Raw genomic sequence first — 23,697 nt, forward strand, 5'->3', positions numbered from 1 at the left:
TCGTTTTGGATTTATTTTGACAAAACGTCGTAAACTGGTCGAAAACCCCACACTATGGTTGCCGAGGGCTGCCAACGAAAGAAATCATTTAGTTTCTATTTTATTTCACTTTATTTTATATTTCACCTTTCAGAGAAAATACTGGGTCGAGTTCTACCAGGATCGCAATTTTCCGACTAAAAAAGAGAAGAAAAGTGAAATTTAGCTTTGGATATGGCTTTTACTTAGCCTCATGGGACACGTTTGTATGCTGGGAATAAAATAGGATGTTAAAATTACCCGTTGCGATCACAGACATAAATAAATAATTTCGAGCATAATAGAAAACTGCTACGACTAGCTGTTTTGGTCATTCAAACATTTGCAGCACCCGTTAAAGATTCTCTATTACTATCTTAAAATGGTAAGACAGGCTAAATTTGTAATATTTTATAATAAGTAAGAAATTCTAATGATTCTATTAAAATGTTTAAAATGTTGACACATTTATTTGTTATTTACATTGGTTTGAAATGTAAGTGTGTTTTTTGCTCTTGAATCAAGGACAGTTTCCTTCCTGTACTGATATATATTTGTATTCCTGTTGCCATTCATACTACTTCAGGTGAGTCGACTTATTCTTTAAATCTATTAGACTCACAGATATCTTGTTTGCATGAATAATGTTATTTTGCTTTATTATTGAAAATAACATGTTATTTTCACATGTGAAAATATTGTTACCATGTGTATTTAAGCTATTAGTTAGTTATAATAATAAAAAGCTTATTAAGTTCATTTTATGGACAATTATGTAATAAACAGAATGTTACATGGTCGCTTGGAGATACGTAATTTATCTTCTTGTGTTGAAAATCTCTCACTCGTTCGCTGCGCTGCGTGAGAGATCTTTTAAGATAAATTTCGTATCTCCGCGCGCCCATGTAATATCCTCTATCTCTTTTTCTCTTCATACAATTGAACTGATTGCTATTGTCTCTGATTATCCATACAGCGGCTTATTTGATATCTAACGATGTAGCCATTAAAGATGAGCACCTCTGGAATAAAAGACAAAAACTAGAACAGCCACAGGTGTATTCTGGACCGTATCCTTGCTTGGATAAGAATGGCGCTCCTCAAGTGGTGAGTTATTTGTCCTTCCCAGACATCACTGAAAAACTACCTCTTAATTCCTTAGGTTTTCTTCATGTTTTCTCCCTCCGCCAAACTCAACACGCTAAAATGCAATGTGATCTATGGGTTAGCTGTGTCCTGGCTTTGATCAGCCCTTAGGTTGTTTCAGGGTTCTATCTGTGATTTATCCGTGCCCTGACTTTGATCAGCCCAGAGGTTGTTTCAGGGTTCTATCCGTGAGTTAGCCATGCCCTGACTTAGATCAGCCCAGAGGTTGTTTCAGGGTTCTATCTGTGAGTTAGCCATGCCCTGACTTAGATCAGCCCAGAGGTTGTTTCAGGGTTCTATCCGTGAGTTTCCTGGTCATCTGTCCGTCATCCTGGTTCTACTTGAGATTGAATCACATGCTGACGCAACTCCATGTTCGATAAGAGTATAGACCCTACAAAAGGGACTTCCATTTGCTGATTTGATTCTGACGCGCTTCTTTATCCTTCCTTTATTCGCTTCTTTAATTTTATTCAGCCACCGTACCTGGGAGGTCCTCCATTCTGGTTCACAGACGACAAGTGTCACCAGAGTTACTGTCCAGGACCCATGGTTCTCACAAAAAGTATCGGCTGCTTTCTAAAAGGAGCTATTTGTCCACCGGTAAGCGGGCACTGAACTGGGTTATTTATTTGTAAACACTTGATGAATGTAGAGCTGCAATGTAGAAAGGTCATCAATAAATCATCATCATCATATCATCATCGTCACTCTCATCATCATCATCATCATCGTCACTCTCATCCTCATCATCATCATCGTCACTCTCATCCTCATCATCACCATCGTCACTCTCATCATCATCATCGTCACTCTCATCATCATCATCATCATCGTCACTCTCATCCTCATCCTCATCATCATCATCGTCACTCTCATCCTCATCCTCATCATCGTCCCTCTCATCATCATCATCGTCATCGTCACTCTCATCCTCATCCTCATCATCATCATCGTCACTCTCATCCTCATCATCATCATCGTCACTCTCATCCTCATCATCATCATCATCATCGTCACTCTCATCCTCATCATCATCATCGTCACTCTCATCATCATCCTCATCATCATCATCGTCCCTCTCATCATCATCATCTTCATCGTCACTCTCATCCTCATCCTCATCATCGTCACTCTCATCCTCATCCTCATCATCATCATCGTCACTCTCATCATGGCTCATCGGCTGCTTTCTAAAAGGAGCTATTTGTCCACCGGTAAGCGGGCACTGAAGTGGGTTATTTATTTGTAAACACTTGATGAATGTAGAGCTGCAATGTAGAAAGGTCATCAATAAATCATCATCATCATATCATCATCGTCTCTCTCATCATCATCATCATCATCGTCACTCTCATCCTCATCATCATCATCGTCACTCTCATCCTCATCATCATCCTCGTCACTCTCATCATGGCTCATCGGCTGCTTTCTAAAAGGAGCTATTTGTCCACCGGTAAGCGGGCACTGAACTGGGTTATTTATTTGTAAACACTTGATGAATGTAGAGCTGCAATGTAGAAAGGTCATCAATAAATCATCATCATCATATCATCATCGTCTCTCTCATCATCATCATCATCATCGTCACTCTCATCCTCATCATCATCATCGTCACTCTCATCCTCATCATCACCATCGTCACTCTCATCATCATCATCGTCAATCTCATCATCATCATCATCATCGTCACTCTCATCCTCATCCTCATCATCATCATCGTCACTCTCATCCTCATCCTCATCATCGTCCCTCTCATCATCATCATCGTCATCGTCACTCTCATCCTCATCCTCATCATCATCATCGTCACTCTCATCCTCATCATCATCATCGTCACTCTCATCCTCATCATCATCATCATCATCGTCACTCTCATCCTCATCATCATCATCGTCACTCTCATCATCATCCTCATCATCATCATCGTCCCTCTCATCATCATCATCGTCATCGTCACTCTCATCCTCATCCTCATCATCATCATCGTCACTCTCATCCTCATCATCATCATCGTCACTCTCATCATGGCTCATCGGCTGCTTTCTAAAAGGAGCTATTTGTCCACCGGTAAGCGGGCACTGAACTGGGTTATTTATTTGTAAACACTTGATGAATGTAGAGCTGCAATGTAGAAAGGTCATCAATAAATCATCATCATCATATCATCATCGTCCCTCTCATCATCATCATCGTCACTCTCATCCTCATCATCATCATCGTCACTCTCATCCTCATCATCATCATCGTCACTCTCATCCTCATCATCATCATCGTCCCTCTCATCATCATCATCGTCATCGTCACTCTCATCCTCATCCTCATCATCATCATCGTCACTCTCATCCTCATCATCATCATCGTCACTCTCATCCTCATCATCATCATCATCATCGTCACTCTCATCCTCATCATCATCATCGTCACTCTCATCATCATCCTCATCATCATCATCGTCCCTCTCATCATCATCATCGTCATCGTCACTCTCATCCTCATCCTCATCATCATCATCGTCACTCTCATCCTCATCATCATCATCGTCACTCTCATCATCATCATCATCATCATCGTCATCATCATCGTCACTCTCATCATCATCATCGTCACTCTCATCCTCATCATCATCATCGTCACTCTCATCCTCATCATCATCATCGTCACTCTCATCATCATCATCATCATCGTCCCTCTCATCATCATCATCATCATCGTCACTCTCATCCTCATCCTCATCATCATCATCGTCACTCTCATCCTCATCATCATCATCGTCACTCTCATCCTCATCATCATCATCGTCACTCTCATCCTCATCCTCATCATCATCATCGTCACTCTCATCCTCATCATCATCATCGTCACTCTAATCATCATCATCATCATCGTCATCATCATCGTCACTCTCATCATCATCATCGTCATCCTCGTCACTCTCATCATCATCATCATCGTCACTGATCATCATCATCATCGTCACCCTCATCATCGCCATCATCATCTTCTTCTTCATCATCATCATTATTTTTAGTAACAAGGAGAAATAACTTTTTTCAATAAGATTTAAAACAAGAATGACTTTGTTGAGTGAATGTTTGGTAATAGACCACGTACGGCTCCAAGAAATTAACATATCAATAGCCATGAGAACAATGGTCCAGGAAGACCAGATCCCCCCCCACTTCAAATCAATTTGCGTTGCAGATAGTGAAAGGCCGTTAGCTCTATAAGAATGACTTGGGGGCCGGCTATAGTCTCTTCCCTGATGCCTTCGGGCCGGTGAGCCTCAATTGCCATCAGTGAAGTCGTACATGATACGATGCGCCATCCCTGCAGATGTCTTCACATAAAGAATTTATTTTTAAAATTCTTCCATGGATTAAAATTCTTGATTTTCGATTTTAAAATATTGCTGATTAGATTCCGGCCATGTTGACATTGGCATTAAGAAATCTTGACCTGAAAAGGAAAAAAACACACAAACAGATAACGTTAAAACACCAACACACATTTACATAAGACAACACGACTTTTCTCACATGACTCTGAAGATGACTTCCGCTCAGTGTCGAAACGTCAGTCACCCCAACAACAGTCTTTCTCAAAACTACACTCTCCCGTACGTTCACACTTCACAACAAGCTTCAACACCTGGCTTCAAACCATTTAAAAGACACTGATAAGTTCCTGGTTAGAAATGCTTCCTGAGTAGAGAGTTCACACTATGACAATAAAATACCCTTTTATGCACTTGGTTTCCCTGTATTTTCTACTCAAAGTTTTAATATCCTATTTATTCTTCTAATGATACCGATCCCAAATCTTTTTTAGGGAGCTTATCTTGATGTTCCTGCTGAGCCTAAATCACCGGCTGATTGCTGTCTTTGCAAACCAAGTAAGTTGCGAGGACTTTGAACTGATACCTCTTCATCGCTAATCACCACCGCAAGTACAGGCAGTGGCAGAGCTCTGAACTGTGCTGTGTCGAAGCAGTTGCGGATCCAGGGGGGGGGGGGGGGGGGGTCGAAGGGGTCCACGGAACCCCCTTAAAGGTTTGATCTTTTAGGTAATAGAAATATGTCTTAAATATAAATTTTGTTGAACACGAAATGATAGATATTTGCTGTTATAATGTTTAATTTACCTTTAAAGTGTATATGACACGAAAACATTCCATCATTTAAAATGTATAGTTTGTTAGTAATAATAAATATATCGTAATGAAATTTGTTTCAAAAGCTTATTTCTTGAGATATTTGCGAAAGTTAATCCCAATTTGTGACGTCATTTTGTTGACACGTACTCTAGATTCAGTAGTAATGTCCTAAATATAAATTGTAATTCATATAAATTAACAACAAAAGACATATTTTAGTCAGCTTCATTTGATAGCTTACGTAGTACTCTTCCAATGTTGGGAAATTGAAAAGTGTACTACTTGAAATTAAGATTCTACATTCAAACATATTTCTTGTATTTGCAACTAAATCTGGAGACTTGTAAACAAAATGACGTCACAACTCGTGCTAAAATTTTTTGAATTTCTAGAGAAATACGTTTTTGGAACAAATTTAACCGTGATATTCTTATTAATGCCAATAAACTACACATTCTTAACATTAAAATTTTTTCGTGTCTACTAGATAGTAAATTAGGTGATTAGAGCCAATTTTGTTTTTGTCAAACATCGACTAAATTACAAAAGAGAATTATACACAGTTTAAGAAACGGAACTCCCCTTCGAAAAATCCTGGATCCGCCACTGTGAAGGCGCCTCTGACAGCCGCTATACAGTCCATGTATGACCCCGGAGAAGAGCTCTAACCAGTTTGAATTAGGGTTGATTTGAGGGGGGGAAAAGCCGGAGGACCAGAAAAACCTTGAAGTCTGAAAGAAAACCAACCAACTCAGCTCACATGGGGCGACTGGAATTCTAACCCTGGACCTCAGAGGTGAGAGGCGAGGGGGATAGGAGGGGGTGGGGGTGATGGTGATTGGAAAATATGTATAAAAATGTAGGGGAAAGATGGATGGAGGAGCTTCAATTGGAAAATGTAGTGGATATGAGCAAGAAATGTGGTCCCTCCGCAATCCATGGGTTACACGCCATAACTCAGTAAAACAAGATTGTTGATTTTCTAAATGTTTTTTCAATTCACAGTGGAATCGCTCAGAAAAAGGGTAAGAATTTTATCTAATTAATTTTTGTAGAGATCGACAATCACACCAGAGTAGCTAAAAATGTCTTTGACAGCTGAAGGGGTCTATCGAAGTCCCAGGACTTTTTAAAAAAATACTAGAAACAAACAAACGAAAAGAAGAAAATTTACGTAAACATTTGTATTGGTTCACTCAAATTCCTAATATTTATCCCCCCTCTCTGCTCCACTGGACACTTGGCCAGAACATGTACTGAATCAACTTTTGTCTTGTTAAGATCTGTCTCATCTCCATGGTCAGTGAGTGAATGTGTTTGGCGACAAACAGAAAGTATAGGAAAACATGTTATACTATTGCTTGCTATTGGCATGCAGTTTTTATAGGCAGACATACTTCTTACTTTATTTGTATGTTAGACCACTCGCAATGTGCACACGACATACTAGCCCCAAGGAAATTTAGAATGAATTTAGTCTGACTGTTGAATATTTGAAATAAGTTATTTACTATTTTAGTTGACGTCACATAAATCGAAAATTTACGTTACAACGGTCTGAAAATCAGGGGACAAAACGAAGATGATAATGGACTTTAGCATATACCAACTTGTGTACTTCCTAAGAACGCGCGCTCTCATTGGCTAATTGGAGGTGAATATTGTACGATATTCACCGTATTCGCTTGACCGTTGGTTTGACGCGCATTTACTATTTTAGGTGACGTCAACTGAAAGTTATCTAAGTTAGATAAATGTATCTAACTATTCAATAGTGTGACTAAATGCACTCTAGCTAGCTTACTTAGCCAGGGCCCGGTTGTACGAAGCCTGGATAGCGCTATCCAACGGATAAATCCTATCCACTGGATAAATTTATTGGATAACAGCATCGACTTATCCACTGGATAAGGATTTATCCGCCGGATAGTGCTATTCACCCTTCTTACATGCCAACCGGGCCCAGGCCGCTACGTATCGGTTGAAATAACACAATATCAAAGCCATCAATTGTTTTTTTTTTTTTTTTTCGTGTTTTCAGAATTTACATTCGCGGACAATCAAGCCATCCTTTGATCACGTCGTAAAAGAGCAAGCTTCATACTTTGTTCAAAAGCTCGAAAGAGAAAACTGGCAGACAGCCAAACGATCGAGAACTCGAAAACTGATGGCTAAGTACCAGATGAAGTGACTTTCCCTCCCCACCTTGTCAAGAATCTGGTATTATAAATGTTTTTGTTCGCTTTTTACTGAAAAGTGTGAGAAGCACTCGCCTACGGCTCGTCCTTCTCCTTACACTACTGAACGGAGCACGGAAAAAGCTGTTTAATCTGTTAAAAAGAACATCTTGTGGTGTGACTGAGTTCTTGTTGATGTATTATTGAAAATACTCCAGAAGTTTAAATTGTTTTTAGAAATGTAATTTGACTTTCTAGACATTTCTATAGTTTTCAACAGTCTTGAAGTGTTAGTTCATATAGATTTTTTATCTGCTTCTATGGATTTGTCTTGTGTCTCTCTAGAGAATCGCTTGCTTCCCCTCTCATTGGCAGTATAATGTTTTTAGAGTTTGCTTTTTTACTGCAGATAGGTTAGATTCATCGTTTTTCTTTTCTTCGATTCACTTCTATGCAATACAGGGAACACTGGTAAGCCAGGTCGGAAAAATGTGAAGTTTGGTTTTCTTGTGACCGAAGCTTTTCCTGTAATTTGATATAAGAAAATATAGAAATTTAAATTATATAATCTAATCCCTTTTTCATAATCTTGCCATTATTTTATCTTATTGAAGCAAGGAAGGAAGGAAAGAAGGAAGGAAAGAAGGAAGAAAAGAAGGAAGGAAAGAAGGAAGAAAAGAAGGAAGGAAAGAAGGAAGGAAGGAAGGAAGGAAAGAAGGAAGGAAGACGGAAGGAAAGAAGGAAGGAAGGAAGGAAGGGAAGGAAGGAAGGAAAGACGGAAGGAAAAGAAGGAAGGAAAGAAGGAAGGAAGGAAGGAAGGAAAGAAGGAAGGAAAGGACGGAAGGAAAGAAGGAAGGAAAGAAGGAAGGAAGGAAGGAAGGAAAGAAGGAAGGAAAGAAGGAAGGAAGGAAGGAAGGAAGAAGGAAGGAAGGAAGGAAAGAAAGAAAGTTAGAAAAGGACATTGAAAATAGGGAAGAGAAGATGTAATGAAAAAACTGAACAAGTTTATTCAAAAAATATGCGATCAAAGTCACTCAAATATTATATCAAAAATTATAAAATATGATCCCTGATGTTTTTTCGAGTTGTCCATCACTAGGGATTCCTGAAAAAAATATCAGGGAGGATATCCAATAATATTTTGCAGAATTTTTGCAAATCGCTATATATATATATCTTTATACTAAAAAGTCTCAATTAGGCCTTTGACGAGCCTCATGGGCCATTGACTCATAAACCATTTGGGCTGCAGGTCTAATAGTTAATTAGTACTCGCCAGCTATACTTACTACTATTTTATTTATGAGTGTTTCCACTGTTACTGAGTAAAACATTGGGGTGTTATAGTCTCCAAACGCCTGCAGAAGGCTAGTAGTTATATTTGTGACCTCGTGACTAAGATCTGTCGATAAAGTAAATTAAGAAATGGGTCAAAATGTAAGGAAAATCCTACTCAACTGTGAGGAAAACTAGAAAAATCAAAAATATATTGGAAAAACAGAGAAAAGAAAGAAAGAGATAAAGATAGAAAGGGAGGGTAGGGAGGAAGAAAAAGATGAATGAAGCAAGGAATGAAGGAAGGGAGGGAGGGAGTGAGGGAGGGAGGGAGGGAGGGAAGGAAAGAGGGAGAGAGGAAGGAAGAAAAAGATGAAGGAAGTAAGGACATGAACAAAGGAAAGGAGGGAGGGAAAGAGGGAGGAAGGAAGTAAAAAGATGAAGGAAGCAAGGATATGAACAAATGAAAGGAGGGAAGGAGGAAGGAAAAAAAAGGAAGGGAGGTAGGGAGTAAGGAAGGGTGGGAGGAAGAGAGGGAGGAAGGGAGGAAGAGACAGAGGGAGGAAGGGAGGGAGGGAGAGGGAAGAGGAGGTTGGGAGGGAGGGAGGGAGGGAGGGAGGGAGGGACGGAGGGAGGGAGGGGGGGGGGGGGGGGGGGAGGAACAAAAAAATTCCCAAGGCTTTGGCTAATGTAATGAATATCATTTTTGATATTTTAGAAAACTCCATTGAGGTAAAAACTTAACGAATCAGCTCTAAATAGAAAGCCATGTTCATTATGCCTTCACTTGTATAAGGGAATTTCAAGCCCTACCTGGTGTTTTAGATAGTAAATCATCAAGTATCTTCTCTAGAATAGAAGGCTGTGCCATCAACAGCTGCATAACATCGCTGAATAAACAATTCTTTACAACCAGGTTGGATTCCATTGTATCATCAGTCTTTGTGGTGTAAAGCATACATATAATGGAAAGTCCTGCCAGACTTGATATTAAACAAGATGATATGCTTGAATGTTGATAATCATTTGCCGAAATGTTGGGCGTAAGGGATAACAGAGTGTAGCTGGAAAAAGAAATCATTATAAATAGACTGAACTTTCTGCTCATGCTCAAGAGAAGTTTTGTATCATCACATGCTGGGGTCATGTTGGATGGTGGAACAATGGAATCCCTTTACTTTGGGGAATGGAATTGTTTCTCGAGATTGCATTGTTCCTGCCATCCAACATGGCTCCATGAAAAATCTCTGTCATCTAAAATACTTTGAATGAGTGTTAGACAAATACCATGAACATAGCTGCAACAAACTATCCGCCACTGTCAAAGGCAGAATTCTTGTTTCATCCTGAAAATAGAAAAAAAAAAGATCAAAGTCTGCACACAGCATTGTAAAGAAGTCTAATTTGATGTCATACCAGCGTCATGTTCAACACAGGTTCCATGAGATGTAGAAGTTGATCAGCATTCTTCAGTTGAGTATATGTGCTACAAACAGCCTACAACATACATGATCAAATGCATGGTTAGCAGTTACCCAGTGTCATTTGTTCAAAGCCTTTCCCTTTAGTGTTAAGGTCACTGCTCTGCACGTCAGAGCCAAAGTCTGTAACCCAAGGTTACCCAGCAAGAGTAGAAGTTACAAAGTACCCATTTGTTCAAGCCAAATTCAATGGTTGATATTGTGATTTTGTACCATTATCACGATTTTAAAATGTGGACCAGATGAAACCTTTTCAGTCTACAATATTCATTTGTATATTTTTACCTGTAAGATATCTTGATGTCTGGTCCAATGCTTTATATTATGTCCCTATCTTCAACTATGTTGTATGACAACCTATGGATAACATTTTTAGAAACTTGACAGTCAGTCTGCTTCTAAATTTGTTTTAAGGACATTGTGTCCATAGAATCTTTCAAAGATCTCAAGGTAGGTTATATAAACGAAATTTTGCAAACATACAAAGCTGCTTCTTCATCATTCGCTTGAAAGTTGTGAAGATATTCCTTGGTATAGCCTGGAAATACATTGGCAAGTTAAAAATCTTGTCACATGTGACAATCAATAGTTGTATTGTGTTTCACACAAGAATACTAATGAAGAGTTTCTTTGGAAAAAAAGAATATCTGACATATATATTTTACCTATTGCAACACTGAAGAGAAAACTGAGATAGGAAGACAAAGTGAATGCTGATGTCAAGCCAAACAATCCACAGCTTGCAGGAGATCTTAAAGAAAAGTAAACACTAAATGAATCAAGTGATTTTTTGTAGGTTGGTATCATTATTATAGATGAACTGCTTCAACAACCTTGAAATCATAAATATAATAACCAAGCTTTTGGGCTTAGTTCTCATCATCAGGGTACAATGTTTGGAGTGATGTTCAATGGTTATATGCATATATGGAGTCAAGTCGCTCCGACATATATAACCATGTTAATTGAAGTATTATGATCATCTGCGTGGATGTAGTCCTGAGAAGGACTGTTTGATGTGACTGACATTTGGACAACCTTAGCGGAAGTCATCTTCAGAGTCAAGTGAAGAATAAAGTCAGATTGGTCATATTTATATTGCCACAATGACAATAGCCTAGTTACCTGGATTTGCGTAATATATAACCATTGAACGTATATATACTAAATGAATTGATTAAAAAAGTAGAAAAGTATAAGATTATGAAAAAAGGAAGTGTTTTTTCTCAAATTTTAATATAAATCCATTCCTCTTTAAATTTTCTTTTTCTTATTCAAATGTAACCCATTTTAGAGTAGCAAGATGATGGGGTTACTAGTTACTAGGGGCCAACAAAAAGAGCCATGCAAAGGATTCTGGTAGTAGTAGTATCAAGATGTGATAAAAGGAAACGTTTAGAAAATCACATTCACAAGATCTGCAAATTTGCTGAGCCAATCATACAGTGTACGTAAGGTGACTGATTACGATACAGTTATGACATATGTTTGTGACCATGGAGAAAATGGCTGTATTTTCATATCCATGCATAAAATCTGTTCTGGCCAACAAAATGCCTACTTGTAGTGCAGGACTTGGATCAAGTATTTTATGACATCTACAGGAACATCATGCTGGTGACAACACAGTGATAGTGTCTGTAGAAGACAGTTGTCGATAACAGGGAGGGTGAAGAGAAGCTCAGCTGTGGTGTTTTGAATCTCTTTGCTGAGTTTACAAAATGGACCAGACGTAGGATCTAAACAGAATAAAAAAGATGTAAACAAACAAAACGTAATGATAATGATGACGACGATGATGATGATGATGGCGATGATGATGGTGATGATGATGATGGTGATGATAATAATGATGATGATTTATGAGTAGGACAAAATCAATAATAAAAATCAATAAATAATTAATTAATAAAAAATAATTAATAATGATAAAAAATAATAAATAAATGATGATGGTGATGATGATAATGATGATGGTGATGATAATGATGATGGTGATGATGATAATGATGATAGTGACGATAATGATGATGATGATGGTGATTTAGGAGTAGGACAAAGGGGGCAGGTGAAAATATGATAATTTGTGATTGCAATTTCATATATACTTGATACTATGCCATTCTAAAGACCATAAAATATTTTACTAAATAAAGTTTAACGAGAGTACTAGATAGTCGTGTGACAAGTGTTTTTCTTTGTTATTTGCTAGCTCATAGAAATTGCAATCACAAATTATCATAGTCGGGAGGGTTTCGGAAAGCAATCAGGCTTCGAATGTAAAGCGTGAGGTGTTGGAATGCATGACTTTGGAAATGTTCTGGGCATAACGATATAAACAAAGTACGAGTAAAGAAAGCGGTCGCATATTTAGAATTAGGATACAAATGTTTACGGAATTTAGAATATTATTTGACAGTTTTGAATTATTTCAATGAACTTGAAACTTTAGGGTATATAAATTCGTTATCTAAAGTAACTGACTTGGAAGTTAAAAAAAAATTCATCATCGGATTATTGAGTTTGACCGTTTTTAGTATAAAGACAGGTGAAATCTTTGACAAGATATCAAAAGGCACAACTTTACTAACTAGGCTTGAAATCATATTTCTCGAAATCGAATAACGCGATTTCTTTCCATTTCTCAGAAGGACTATTGGAATAGTAACACAACACTATGACCCCAAAAAAAGCTTTTCCCAAGTCCAGTAAGAAAAGGTTTCGGTCACATGAACTAATTGCTTTGGATTGTTTACATTTCTGTTGCCCAAAAGTTCCGACGGCAATTATTTCGAAGCGCTTCCATACAAATCTTCGAAACTTTGTTAACTTGAAGACAAACATATGAACTTTAAGTTCTGTTAAACAATTTAAAACTTGAATCTATCTCTAGACATGTCATAATAATTTATTTGAAATTAATTTATTGGCAGCGACGCATTTCCCCTTCAAACTTAGAAGGTACGCCACAAACAAAACCCAGTCGAGCCACCTTAAAGTCATGCAAAAAATACGATTCCCCCTAAGCAATTAAGCCAGTTCATGATTTTAAGACGTTTGGATACTAAAGAGCATAGATTTCTTTAAAAACTAAAGTGGTTGATTCTTTCTAGAGAAGCTTTGTTTAGTGTTTGTTTTGATTGCATATATACAGCCTGTAATCTTTTTTGATGGCTTGTAGAATCCTGGAGGTTGTTTTGATCTCTTGTTTTCTGGTTTGATATCGTGAAAATAGTCAAATACAATAGTTTGAGGACTTATTTTTACATGTTTTGACTTAGCATCTGCTAGTTGCCCCCCAGTCAACCGCTTGTTTGCCCCCCAGTCAACTCCAAAAAAGTCACGTGATTGATAGTAAGCAATTGAATTGAGTGGGGAGAGGGGGGGGTCCAAACGCAAACAGTAGTGTTTTGCTCAGCTAAAACGTGGCTGCCGCAAAAACAAACTTATAGAGCACTCAAGATATAGAATAATCAATTTAAATTCATACGATATTCTTACCTTCAGACCCTGTTTTCTAGTGTTAGTAAGCTGGCCTTCCTTGGTCAGGTCTTGTGATGGAATAACGATCCCTTGCGATTTGAAAGACGTCTGCATCTCATTAGCCCCTTTGGGTAGCTTCTTGCCGACCTTGAGCTTAACCTTTTTGAAATGCTCATCCCTCTGTTTCTTTTTCCTTTTGTTTTTCCTCTTTTGTTGTTGTTGTTTTTTTTTGAAGAAAAGATTCTCACGTGCGTTTCACCATGCTTGAACCTGCAAATCAGTTTACATCAAACTCACTGTACTGAATGCCCAACAAGATCCACAGGCTTTCTGGTTTTTCACTGGAGTGACGTAGCCTTTCTTTCTCCAGTCCACATCTTTGGGCAGATTAACATTGGATGGTGGTAGAAAGGTTACTGCATCAGATTTCGTTTTGTTGGCAAATTTCTTAGTTCCAAGATACCCATTGAGCATTGATTTCACCTCTTTTGATGTCTTAAAAAGGAAAATATGGATTAAGACAGTTAAAAGGTGGTGGGGATTCAGAAATTTAGCTGTTAAAGCTTGGTAAAACCTTCAACATATTAATTTTATCAAAGTCATGGCATGTATGGCGAACTCACACATTGAATCTGAATAAGCATTTTAGATTCCTGGACTAGACTTTAACATACATGCTGAGGGGTAAGGTTTTTAGGTTTTACCCTAGTTCATAATACACCCATCAAAATTACTTGATTCTGATTGGACAAGAGGGGTACCATTAAATCCCATATTGTACTCTGTAGACTCGCAATTTTAATCAATCAATCTTAAAAGATGCTCAATTTTTTTGAGTGTATCATCAACAAAAAATCAATTTTGCACAACCTACTTGTACAATTCAGGATCTATAGAGTTATGTAGTTATACTGTAGCAACTAAGTAATAGTAATAATAATAGCTACAGCTGTAGTATAGGAAATCAATTGCACTCCCCTAAAAGCTCGTCCAATTTTGAAAACTTTCAAAACATCACTTATACCTATTAATTAAGTAAGGTCTTTGGAAGAGGGGGGTAGGGTAACATTTGACACTGTACCTACCAGATCCCCCAATTGGTTCATGGCCATGGTAAAAGAATGTTTTCCTTGATTGTGTGTCTATTGATTGTGTCCCTAGAATAATACTCCCTTTAGGGGCTGGGGTAGGGTAAGAATTGACACTGTACCTACCAGATCCCCCAGGTGGTTCATGGCCATGGTAAAAGAATGTTTTCCTTGATTGTGTCTCTTGATTATCTCAAGGTTCTCTTTCCATACGGCATAACGAAGACCCTCTTCATCTCTAGTTTGGTAGTTCTTGTTGTGGAATACTTTCCATGCTTGCCACTCACTGTCTTTGATCAGTTCTGACATGCCGTAACAAGCACACATGATGAACATTGCAGTACTGAGTGTCTTCATCTTCTGAATAAACAATACAGAAATAATGACTTGTTAAGTATTATTATAACCTTATATATAATAATAACAGAAATATCAGCCTTTATATTTATTTATAAAATATTTATAAGATATTATATAATTTTGATACTGCTTTTATATCAGAGAATAAAGAACTCATGTAAAGTTGTTCAAAAATAGCTGCTTATGTCTCTGTAATGTGATATGCAGTAAATAACTTCAACTTCAACTTGTTTATTTACACTTTTGTTATAAACAGTTATATATTTACAAGATATAATATACAAATACACATTTTTTATACAAATAAGGGAAATTATATTATTTTAGGTAATAAAAGTGTAGGGCGATTAAAGTAGCTTATGCTTTCTAGTTAATTGCCCTCCATAGTGGATTAGTTAAGTTATAGCGTCAAAAAAAAAGAGGAATTACAATTATCATAAACACACACACGTAACAGGACATAATGGCAAGTACTTTTTTTTTTAATGGCAAGAAAAGAAAAAGATATTATTATAGAAGAAATATATGTTATTGTAAAGATAATAAATGTTTTTTATAATTCTTTTTAAATGACTTAAATTATTGGGACTTGGACTAATAATCTGGGAGCTGTAGAGCACTAATTGAGAAACAAGAGCAAGGTTGTTTCTAAGCTTGCTCCTCTTGTGCTCTACACCTCCCAGTGTGTTTATATATGACAGTACATAGACATGCAAGTACAGGACTCAGTAATCAAATAATTATATCTAAATTACCCAAGCTTATATAAGACACCTCAAGAATATAAGCCTATGGTTTCTTCTTTGATATATATACATTCAATTATAAAATCTGCAATCACTATTTCTTTTATTACATATTTTTACAATTATTGTTAATGGAATTTTGAATACTTGTTACTATATTTCCAGAAAGGTAGGGGGTTCTTAAAAAACTTAGCTCCTCAACGGGCCGGGGTGGGGAGTGGGGGTACAAAAAGTAAATTCAATGGCCCATTGTACATTCCTGTGGACATGCATGCAGGGAAATTGGAATCTCGACTCGTCTTTACTGATTCTGGAGGGAAAAGTGGGACCGCTCGAAGTCTAAGTTTACATATATGAACATGATTTTATGCCCTTTATTCTCCACGGTCATGATTTCTATTGTGTTTCTCTCATGAATTATTAGTGAGTGTGTTAAGTTCATACATAAATATTGCGTGCGTATAAGAAAGGGTGAAAAAATCATTAGCACCACAAAAAATATCAATAAAAGGTTGAATATGTACGTGCTGACGTTTCTCACATTCGTCGGAGTAAAAAAGAGGTTACGTTAACCTTATTTTCTGTAAAAAAATAAATATAACTTAATATATAAATAGCTTAAAGTTAGAACTGTTTACGAATCATTCGAAGTATTCTTTAGAGTTAGAATATCCCTACGATGGCAAAACCCCTTAATTATTTAACGAAAAAAAGAAATAAAATATAGTGAACACAACTACCTTTTTTAAGTTCAATCGCTTAAAAGAATAAAGAAAGAAAATGTATAAGGATCTCGCGAAAATCTCGTGACTCTAAAACCCCTCAACCGTGTAGCTCAATATTTCTCTAATTTCCTCCTTTCTTTGCTTTCCTTCAGCTTTAATATTCGTAACACATTCACTTACCAGTTTTACTGTAATGGGAATAAAGAGTTAATAACCTTTGATCGCCTTTTTCAGCAGCTTTTCGTCAGAAGGTAAAAATCAACAGATCGTGTTCTATTTAAGCAATAGAAAACTTTTTCCGTGTTTACATAGCCTGATAGCAACACGAGGGGAGGTTGGGAGAATTCGAGACAGTTATACAAACCCGAGACGTAGTCGAGGGTTTGCATAACTGTCGAGAATTCTCCCAACCCCCCGAGTGTTGCTATCAGGCTATGTAAACACAGAGAAAAAAGTTTTCTATTGCTTTTATAAAATAAATACTAACGAAAAACATTACCACTTGCAAGAAAATAAATATTTATTTGAATTTGATTCTCATATCAAAATACAAATTCTCCATACATCACGAACTTCGATCGTTAGCAAATCAAATTTTGTGTAATAAACGACGAGGAGGCAAATGTGAAGCGAGAAAGTATCGCTAGCTATTTTAAACATTTATCATTCTAAAACTTTAAAACAAATACAAAGAAATGTCCAAAGATTGAATAGAAATCTTAATAAAAGATTTCAGAATTGATTATCTTTACGAAAGTGATCAAAAGTGGATAACAAGTGTCACTGTGAATGGAATTCTCGGTTGAAAGAAACGTGGTTTTGCTCAATTTGACAGCGAGAAAACATGGCAGCGAAGTTGATTGTTTCGTCTTGCCTCGAGAAGATATTTTGTGGAGCTGAAGAGCTATCGCTGGAAAACGTTTGAAGCTGCTGACTGTTTCCTTGAAATACTTGTATTCTTTATCGGGCGGTGCATTTAAATCATGAGAAAGCACGTCGCTGAACAACCGAAGCTGTCCTGACGGAGGACGTGTGTTGTAGCTCCTGAGGGAATTCTCTTTGCGGTGACCAACGAGAGATTGTCATGATATTACGATCAGAAAGACCTGCATGAGACCATAGGGTTATGCCTGTGGCCCTGACACAAGTCAAAATTTGGAACTTCGTCTTCAAAATACATTTTTGGGGGCGTTTTTTTCCTCGAAAGAAACTGTAAATTTTTAATTTTTGAACTTGTACCGGGAAAACACGAAAGTTGTGACGTCACAACTGTGTTTACATACCCTCATGCAAACATGGCTATCAACCAATCACAGCGTGCGTACTATTTAATTTATTTTATAATTCTTGTTGTTTTCAAGCATCATACCGCTGGCTTTCCTGACCGACGTAATAAACCACAGGCATCCCTATTTAGAGCCTTGTTTACGTACAGCTATCGGTTCATAGCATTCCTGCGGATACAAAGTGAAGTACACAACCCCTCCCCCTTTAGTCATGAAGACCACTCACCCTTTTATAGGTATGAAGGTATCTTCATATCTAAAGGGGAGGGGTGGTATTCTTCAATTCGTATCTGCGTATCCAACCAAACATAAAAAGGAACGCCTATGAAATGCAGGGTATTCGATAGTTAATCAGCCTACCTGCCTGGCTGATATTCCTACCTGCCTGGCTGATATTCCTACCTGCCTGGCTGATATTCCTACCTGCCTGGCTGATATTCCTGCCTGCCTGGCTGATATATCCCTGCTTGTCTTGCTGACTATGATTTCAAAGATAAAAATCTTAAGTCATCCCTATTTTTAAAGAATTGGTTCAAAATACTCAATAAATAAAAACATCTTGTCAACATCCAAATCTTATTTATTTTATTATTTTTAAAATTATCAATATAACAGAATATAAAATAGTACTACTATTGGAGGGTTCATAATTTATGCACAGGGGATGTCTGATGATTTTTAGGGGTGTCATAATTTTTCAGAGGTAGGTTGTTGTGATGGAATGGGGATATGGCAAATTTCCTCAAAAGTAGATCAAGGTACAAGAGAGCCATTTTGTTTAAGGACCGACCACTAATAAAACCAGTGATGATATTTTATTTTGTTTGTTTCTTATTGGATGGGGAAGGGGGGGGGGGGGGGGGCTATCTAAAAATGTAAGGGAAAACATTATGGTAGCCCCTATGTACATAAATTAAGCATCCTTCCTAATACTAAGGCAATGTACATCAAATTAGCTCATAAAGCACTCTGGGAAACCGAATACTGCAGAAATAGAGCAGGGAAATTAAAGGGACTATCCAAAAAAAACAAACTTTGTAATTTTCGTCTGTTGAAATACTTACATTGTCATAATATGATGAAAGTTGAAAAATTGTCAGATAAAGTTTTAGAGGTGCCGAAAAAGCGTAATTACTTGGTTTACCATCATGCTTTGTGCTAAGGATTCATGCCCGTGCACGTACATTGGCTATTGTTGGATGTCGTCTAGTCAGGCAATAAAGGCCCTGTTACAAATGAAACTTTCAGCTGAAACTTGCGTGCAATGGCGTTGCGAGACAAGTTTCAAGGGAAGTTTCAAGTGGATGTTACACGGCGTAATTTCGCCCTGAAACTTCTTCGCGAAACAAGTTTCAGTTGCACGAGTAGAAAGCAGTTCTACTTTTCGTGCAACTTTATCGCGACAAAAGTTTCACCAAGGTTAAATTGCACCGTGTAACATCCCCTTGAAATATGTCTCACAACGCCGTTGCACACAAGTTTCGGCTAAAAGTTGAAAGTGTAACAGGGCCTTAATGCTCCTACAAAATCAGAATAAGGATAAATCTTCACATATACACCTACTTGCAAGAACGTTGTCATACGAAAATAGAACAGTGATTTAGTGGGATAGGAATTATATTAAAAAACAAAAGAAGATCACTGAAGCTGAACTTTTTCTTTTGTCTTTTAATGTATTCCTTTCTCACTAAATTACTAATTTTCTAATATCGTATGACAATGTTCTTGCAAGTAGGTGTAAGTGTGCAAGACGAATTTGTCTTGTACTCAAATAAGAATTACAAGGCATTACAACAAAAACTGATTATATATAATAAAAGCTTCAAATACAAGAGCTGAATGTAAAGAAAACTACAATAGGCCCTTTGCAGCTCAGTAATCACGTGCTGAGAGCAAATGAATGAACATCTTGATTCCCATGGGTGAAACATACTGCTGAGCAAACAAACTTTCTACATACTGTTTTCGAGAGATCGTAATAAAATTGCATTTCGTAACACACTGGTTGCACATCGTTTCATTCAGTTCTTTACAAGTAGCTAAAAAGAATCAATTTAAAATTAGATAAAAATTTTGCTCACCAGTACAGACACGTGAACGGTTAACTGCAAAGGGCCTATCAGAAAACTATACAATAAAAATCGAATCACAAACTGTAGCTGTATGTACAATGATTATAAAACATGTTCTGATAACACTCTAGCTAATCTGAGACATAATGACTCCATTCAATGTGTCTAAATTAACTTTCAGTCAATCTCGTCTGAAGAAGTTCGATTGATGAGATAATTGATAGAATTATCTGGATGATGTAAGCTTGTCTATAGAAGTGACTTCCTATTACGAGAAAAATACCATGTTTCACTCTGAATAGCTGAAATACTGAAATTGAATGGGCTTTTTTCTTCGTTTTGTCTTTGTTGTCTTTGTTGTTTTGTTTTTGTTTTTTTTGTTTTTTTTCGTTTTTTTTTTTACTTCGTCCTATCTTAAGAAGTAAATGATAAACTAAGATAAACTAATATACCCCTCCCTTCACCTACTAAATCAAATATCAATATGGTCCTTTAATACCAGTGTATGTTGTACAGTGCTGTGTCTTCTTCGTCCTATTGATTGATATCCCTCCCTCCCCTACTAAATCCATTATCAATGGTTCTTTAATACCAGAGTTTATACATGGTTGATAACAATCTTGTGTCTCTTGTGTTTCCGTGACGTTTGTACCTTTACACACAGTACATGACAGTCATCAGCTAGTGAGAAGAAAACAAACCAACTACGATTACTTCTAGTAGAATGGTTTTTCATGCTGTGCTGGGTTTTGTTTGATATTATATTCGGTGTGAGTTTTAGGTATAACTTTTAAGTTGAATATTAATAAAAGGAAATAAAATCCTTAACGTTATACACGGGAGACAGGACTCCCATCAAAAGTGGAGATGCTCGTCGCACCTACTAGGGTTCCAGATCAGCGAATTGGTCCCCTCCCCTCCCCAACACCAGCGGTGTTTTATACTTTCTTAGTATTGACTAAATGACGCTAGTTTAGACATGAATTAATGACAACATTTATTAGACCTGCTGTTTTTTGTCTTATCCCGCGAAATGCTGTGACGTTCTTTCAACAATCTTGTAGTAACGAAAAGAGTGGTACGTCTGAGCCTTGGTCACTGGCAGTACAAGAATATCGGTTGCCAGTGGCGAAACGAGAGTCTTGGAGGTGGAATTAAGGTGGGTGCATTTTCGGACATTTTTTTATCATTGACAATCGATTACGATGACGATACCTTCAAAATCAAATTCCCGCCGTATGTTTCAAATCTGAGAGTGGTAATCGAACTATAGAAATTTTTGGGAAAAGACGAAATGTATTATTTGCCAACCCAAATTAAGAGAGTAGCTGATAAGGAAAAACCTTCATTAATTAATTAAGACATCTTACCTGTTACTTGTTCATCTCGTACTTGATTTCTTCTACTGTTTGATCCCATTCATGATCAGTCACAACCTTGTACACTTCCATCACAAGATGAGGGAAATACTCCAGACACACAAAGTCTACCAGTAACATCTTCTTGACTGCTGTTGGTCTTGTACTTTCAGAGACATGCGCGTAAGCATTTCGTATAAACCGCACTAACTCTACTACAGAGTGAGGATCGTAAGACCTCCACTTCTCCACTTCTCCATTTTTTTTCTTTTCTTTCCCCTTTCCCTTTGTTTTCGTCATTTCAGCAAAGATATGAGGCATGTCCTTATACCTGGGGTCATTCCACACTCCATGCACAACTATGGTACTAAAGCTCTTCTCCAAGTCGGTCTCCACAGCAGATAGACAAGTTGATCTTCCCGCACGTGGGTAACCAAACACTGGCTGGTTTCCAACAGCAAAAAGAACATCAACTTTTTTCTTATTTGACCAGAACATTGGATGATCCAAAGCTTCCCCTGCCGTTGGCCGATCGTTTTCATCACTACCAAGCATGTTTTTGACTAGGTGAGTAGCTTCTGGAGAAAGAGAGTCATCCCATCCTTCTATTCTCCCATCTGCTATGTTGGTTTCTATTTGATGAGGCATTTGACTATTGTTCATAGAATATGGGTGTTTTTTTACTGACAGAATGTAATGAAGAACAAGTCCACATGAAAACATGTCAGTTGCCTTGGAATGATTGGGAGTACCCATCAACAATTCTGGAGCCATCCAACACCTCGTTCCTGCATTAGTACCATACACTGTGGTTGCGCTACTATCAATGCGACGGCTGAGACCAAAATCTGCAATTTTCAAACGAAGATGAGGATGTGTTTTGTAGAGAATGTTCCCTGGCTTCAGGTCGCGATGAATAATATTCTGCTCATGCAGAAACTCCAACCCCTTGACTACATCTTGACAAAGTTGAATACTTTTTGTGGCGTCAAATGTGGAACCATCAGTAAGGTACTCGTCAAGATTTCCTTCCATCAATTCTAAAACAATGTATGAGAACTTTTCCTCTTCAAAGAAATACAAATAACGAACAATTTGTTCGCAGTCTGCAAGCGCTGTGAGATTTGTAATCTCTCGTTTGTCTTCTGGTCGCTGCATACGTAATTTCACGATGCGCTTTAAGGCCACTTCTCTACCATCCTTCTTGTTGATTCCAACAAAGACATCGCCATATGAGCCACTTCCTACGTGTTCTTTGTGACACCAAAATTCCTCAAGGAACACATCACACTCTTGTCGCCTAGCAACTTTGGCCAATTTGACTTCATATTTCTTTGACGTAGAAGTCCATGGAATGCGTACAGACACTGTGTTAATATCTAAGCGTTCGGTGAGGAGTTTTTTAAGAGCATCAGAAGAGTTTGCCAGGTCCAAGCAAGAATCGACATCAGCTTCATACAAACGAAGAATCTTCAAGATTTCACAATGGACAGACGAGTGTTCAATCTCTGCTTGTATTGAAGAGATTGATGTGTCCATTCTTCTTTTTGTTGATGTAGGCTGCCAATCGTTATCATCATCGTCATCATCATCACCATTATCATCATCATCAGCTTTTATTATGTTTATACAGCAACGACGAAGTGGTTCAGACAAAGTGGTTTGGCCTCCTCTCGACTGCAATATATCTTGGACAAGAATGCTTTTCCAATGTGTTCGTGCTGATTTGTCTTTACAGATGGTATTCAAAAGACCAACAGCAAATGTTTCCGACTGAGTGTAGTTCCGCTTACAAGCCACGTCAACCAAAGCTTTGGCAAAAACAAACTTATCGAGTTCAATGAGAATACTCAAAACTGACTCACCCTTTTTGTCAGCTGTCCACGCATCAAGTCCCTTGTCAATGGCAGTTTCCCAAAAGGATTTTGGTTCTTCTAACTCCAAAGGATCTGGGTAGAGACCGCCCTGATAACCGACAAGTGACCACTTTTTCATAACTCGCGCAGCAGCAACAAGAGGTGATGCTTCTGATGAATCGGCATCGTTAGCCTTCGCTCCAGCATCAAGCAACAGCTTCACAGCTATCCAGGTCTTGCACAAATGTAACGGGGTTTGATCGGCACCATTTCTGACATTCAGTTTTACTCCACATCTTACAAGGTAGTTTAATAATGTTTGTAAGAATTCCTCAAATGTGAGATCTTTAGTAACATTACTGGTATAGTCTTGAGGTGATGGTAATTCTAGTGATGCCCAAAGGTGAAGTGGTGAGTTGAGATCAACATCACGTATGTTAATAATCTGTGTTTTTGCTACTTTTGCGGGT

The 23,697-nt window shown here is 37.7% G+C and overlaps 2 protein-coding genes and 1 long non-coding RNA gene across 6 annotated transcripts in view; 1 reads left to right on the plus strand and 2 right to left on the minus strand.

The window, feature by feature from the left end:
• Positions 1 to 503: 503 nt before the first annotated feature.
• Positions 504 to 7,682, plus strand: LOC148907429 (uncharacterized). The gene is made up of 6 exons (XR_016121113.1): positions 504 to 604; positions 995 to 1,125; positions 1,642 to 1,767; positions 4,996 to 5,059; positions 6,326 to 6,345; positions 7,362 to 7,682. It is a non-coding gene; the product is annotated as an uncharacterized LOC148907429 (long non-coding RNA).
• Positions 6,490 to 14,023, minus strand: LOC116287049 (uncharacterized). Its single transcript, XM_089036650.1, has 10 exons — positions 13,755 to 14,023; positions 11,815 to 11,992; positions 10,919 to 11,004; positions 10,737 to 10,791; positions 10,539 to 10,610; positions 10,189 to 10,269; positions 10,060 to 10,118; positions 9,586 to 9,836; positions 8,787 to 8,899; positions 6,490 to 8,022 (listed from the first exon to the last, which is right to left on the minus strand). The coding sequence occupies exons 6-10, from the start codon at positions 10,213 to 10,215 to the stop codon at positions 7,918 to 7,920; spliced, it is 555 nt and encodes a 184-aa protein (XP_088892776.1). The 5' UTR covers positions 10,216 to 10,269; positions 10,539 to 10,610; positions 10,737 to 10,791; positions 10,919 to 11,004; positions 11,815 to 11,992; positions 13,755 to 14,023; the 3' UTR covers positions 6,490 to 7,917.
• Positions 14,024 to 18,500: 4,477 nt separating this feature from the next.
• LOC116291782 (uncharacterized) overlaps positions 18,501 to 23,697 on the minus strand; it is a 33,351-nt gene continuing 28,154 nt past the window's right edge. For all 4 annotated transcript variants that reach the window (XM_089036647.1, XM_089036649.1, XM_089036646.1 and 1 more), the window contains 2 exons: positions 21,384 to 23,697; positions 18,501 to 20,694 (listed from right to left, as the gene is read on the minus strand). The exon at positions 21,384 to 23,697 is cut by the window's right edge. In XM_089036647.1, coding sequence (XP_088892773.1) covers positions 21,387 to 23,697 — 2,311 coding nt within the window. In that variant the 3' untranslated portion in view covers positions 18,501 to 20,694; positions 21,384 to 21,386. The remainder of the gene's footprint in view (positions 20,695 to 21,383) is intronic.

Source organism: Actinia tenebrosa, unplaced genomic scaffold (assembly GCF_029948245.1).
Source record: "Actinia tenebrosa isolate PJP-AT-01 unplaced genomic scaffold, QUT_ActTen_1.0 PGA_scaffold4__44_contigs__length_22323623, whole genome shotgun sequence".
NCBI classification, from domain to species: domain Eukaryota; kingdom Metazoa; phylum Cnidaria; class Anthozoa; order Actiniaria; family Actiniidae; genus Actinia; species Actinia tenebrosa.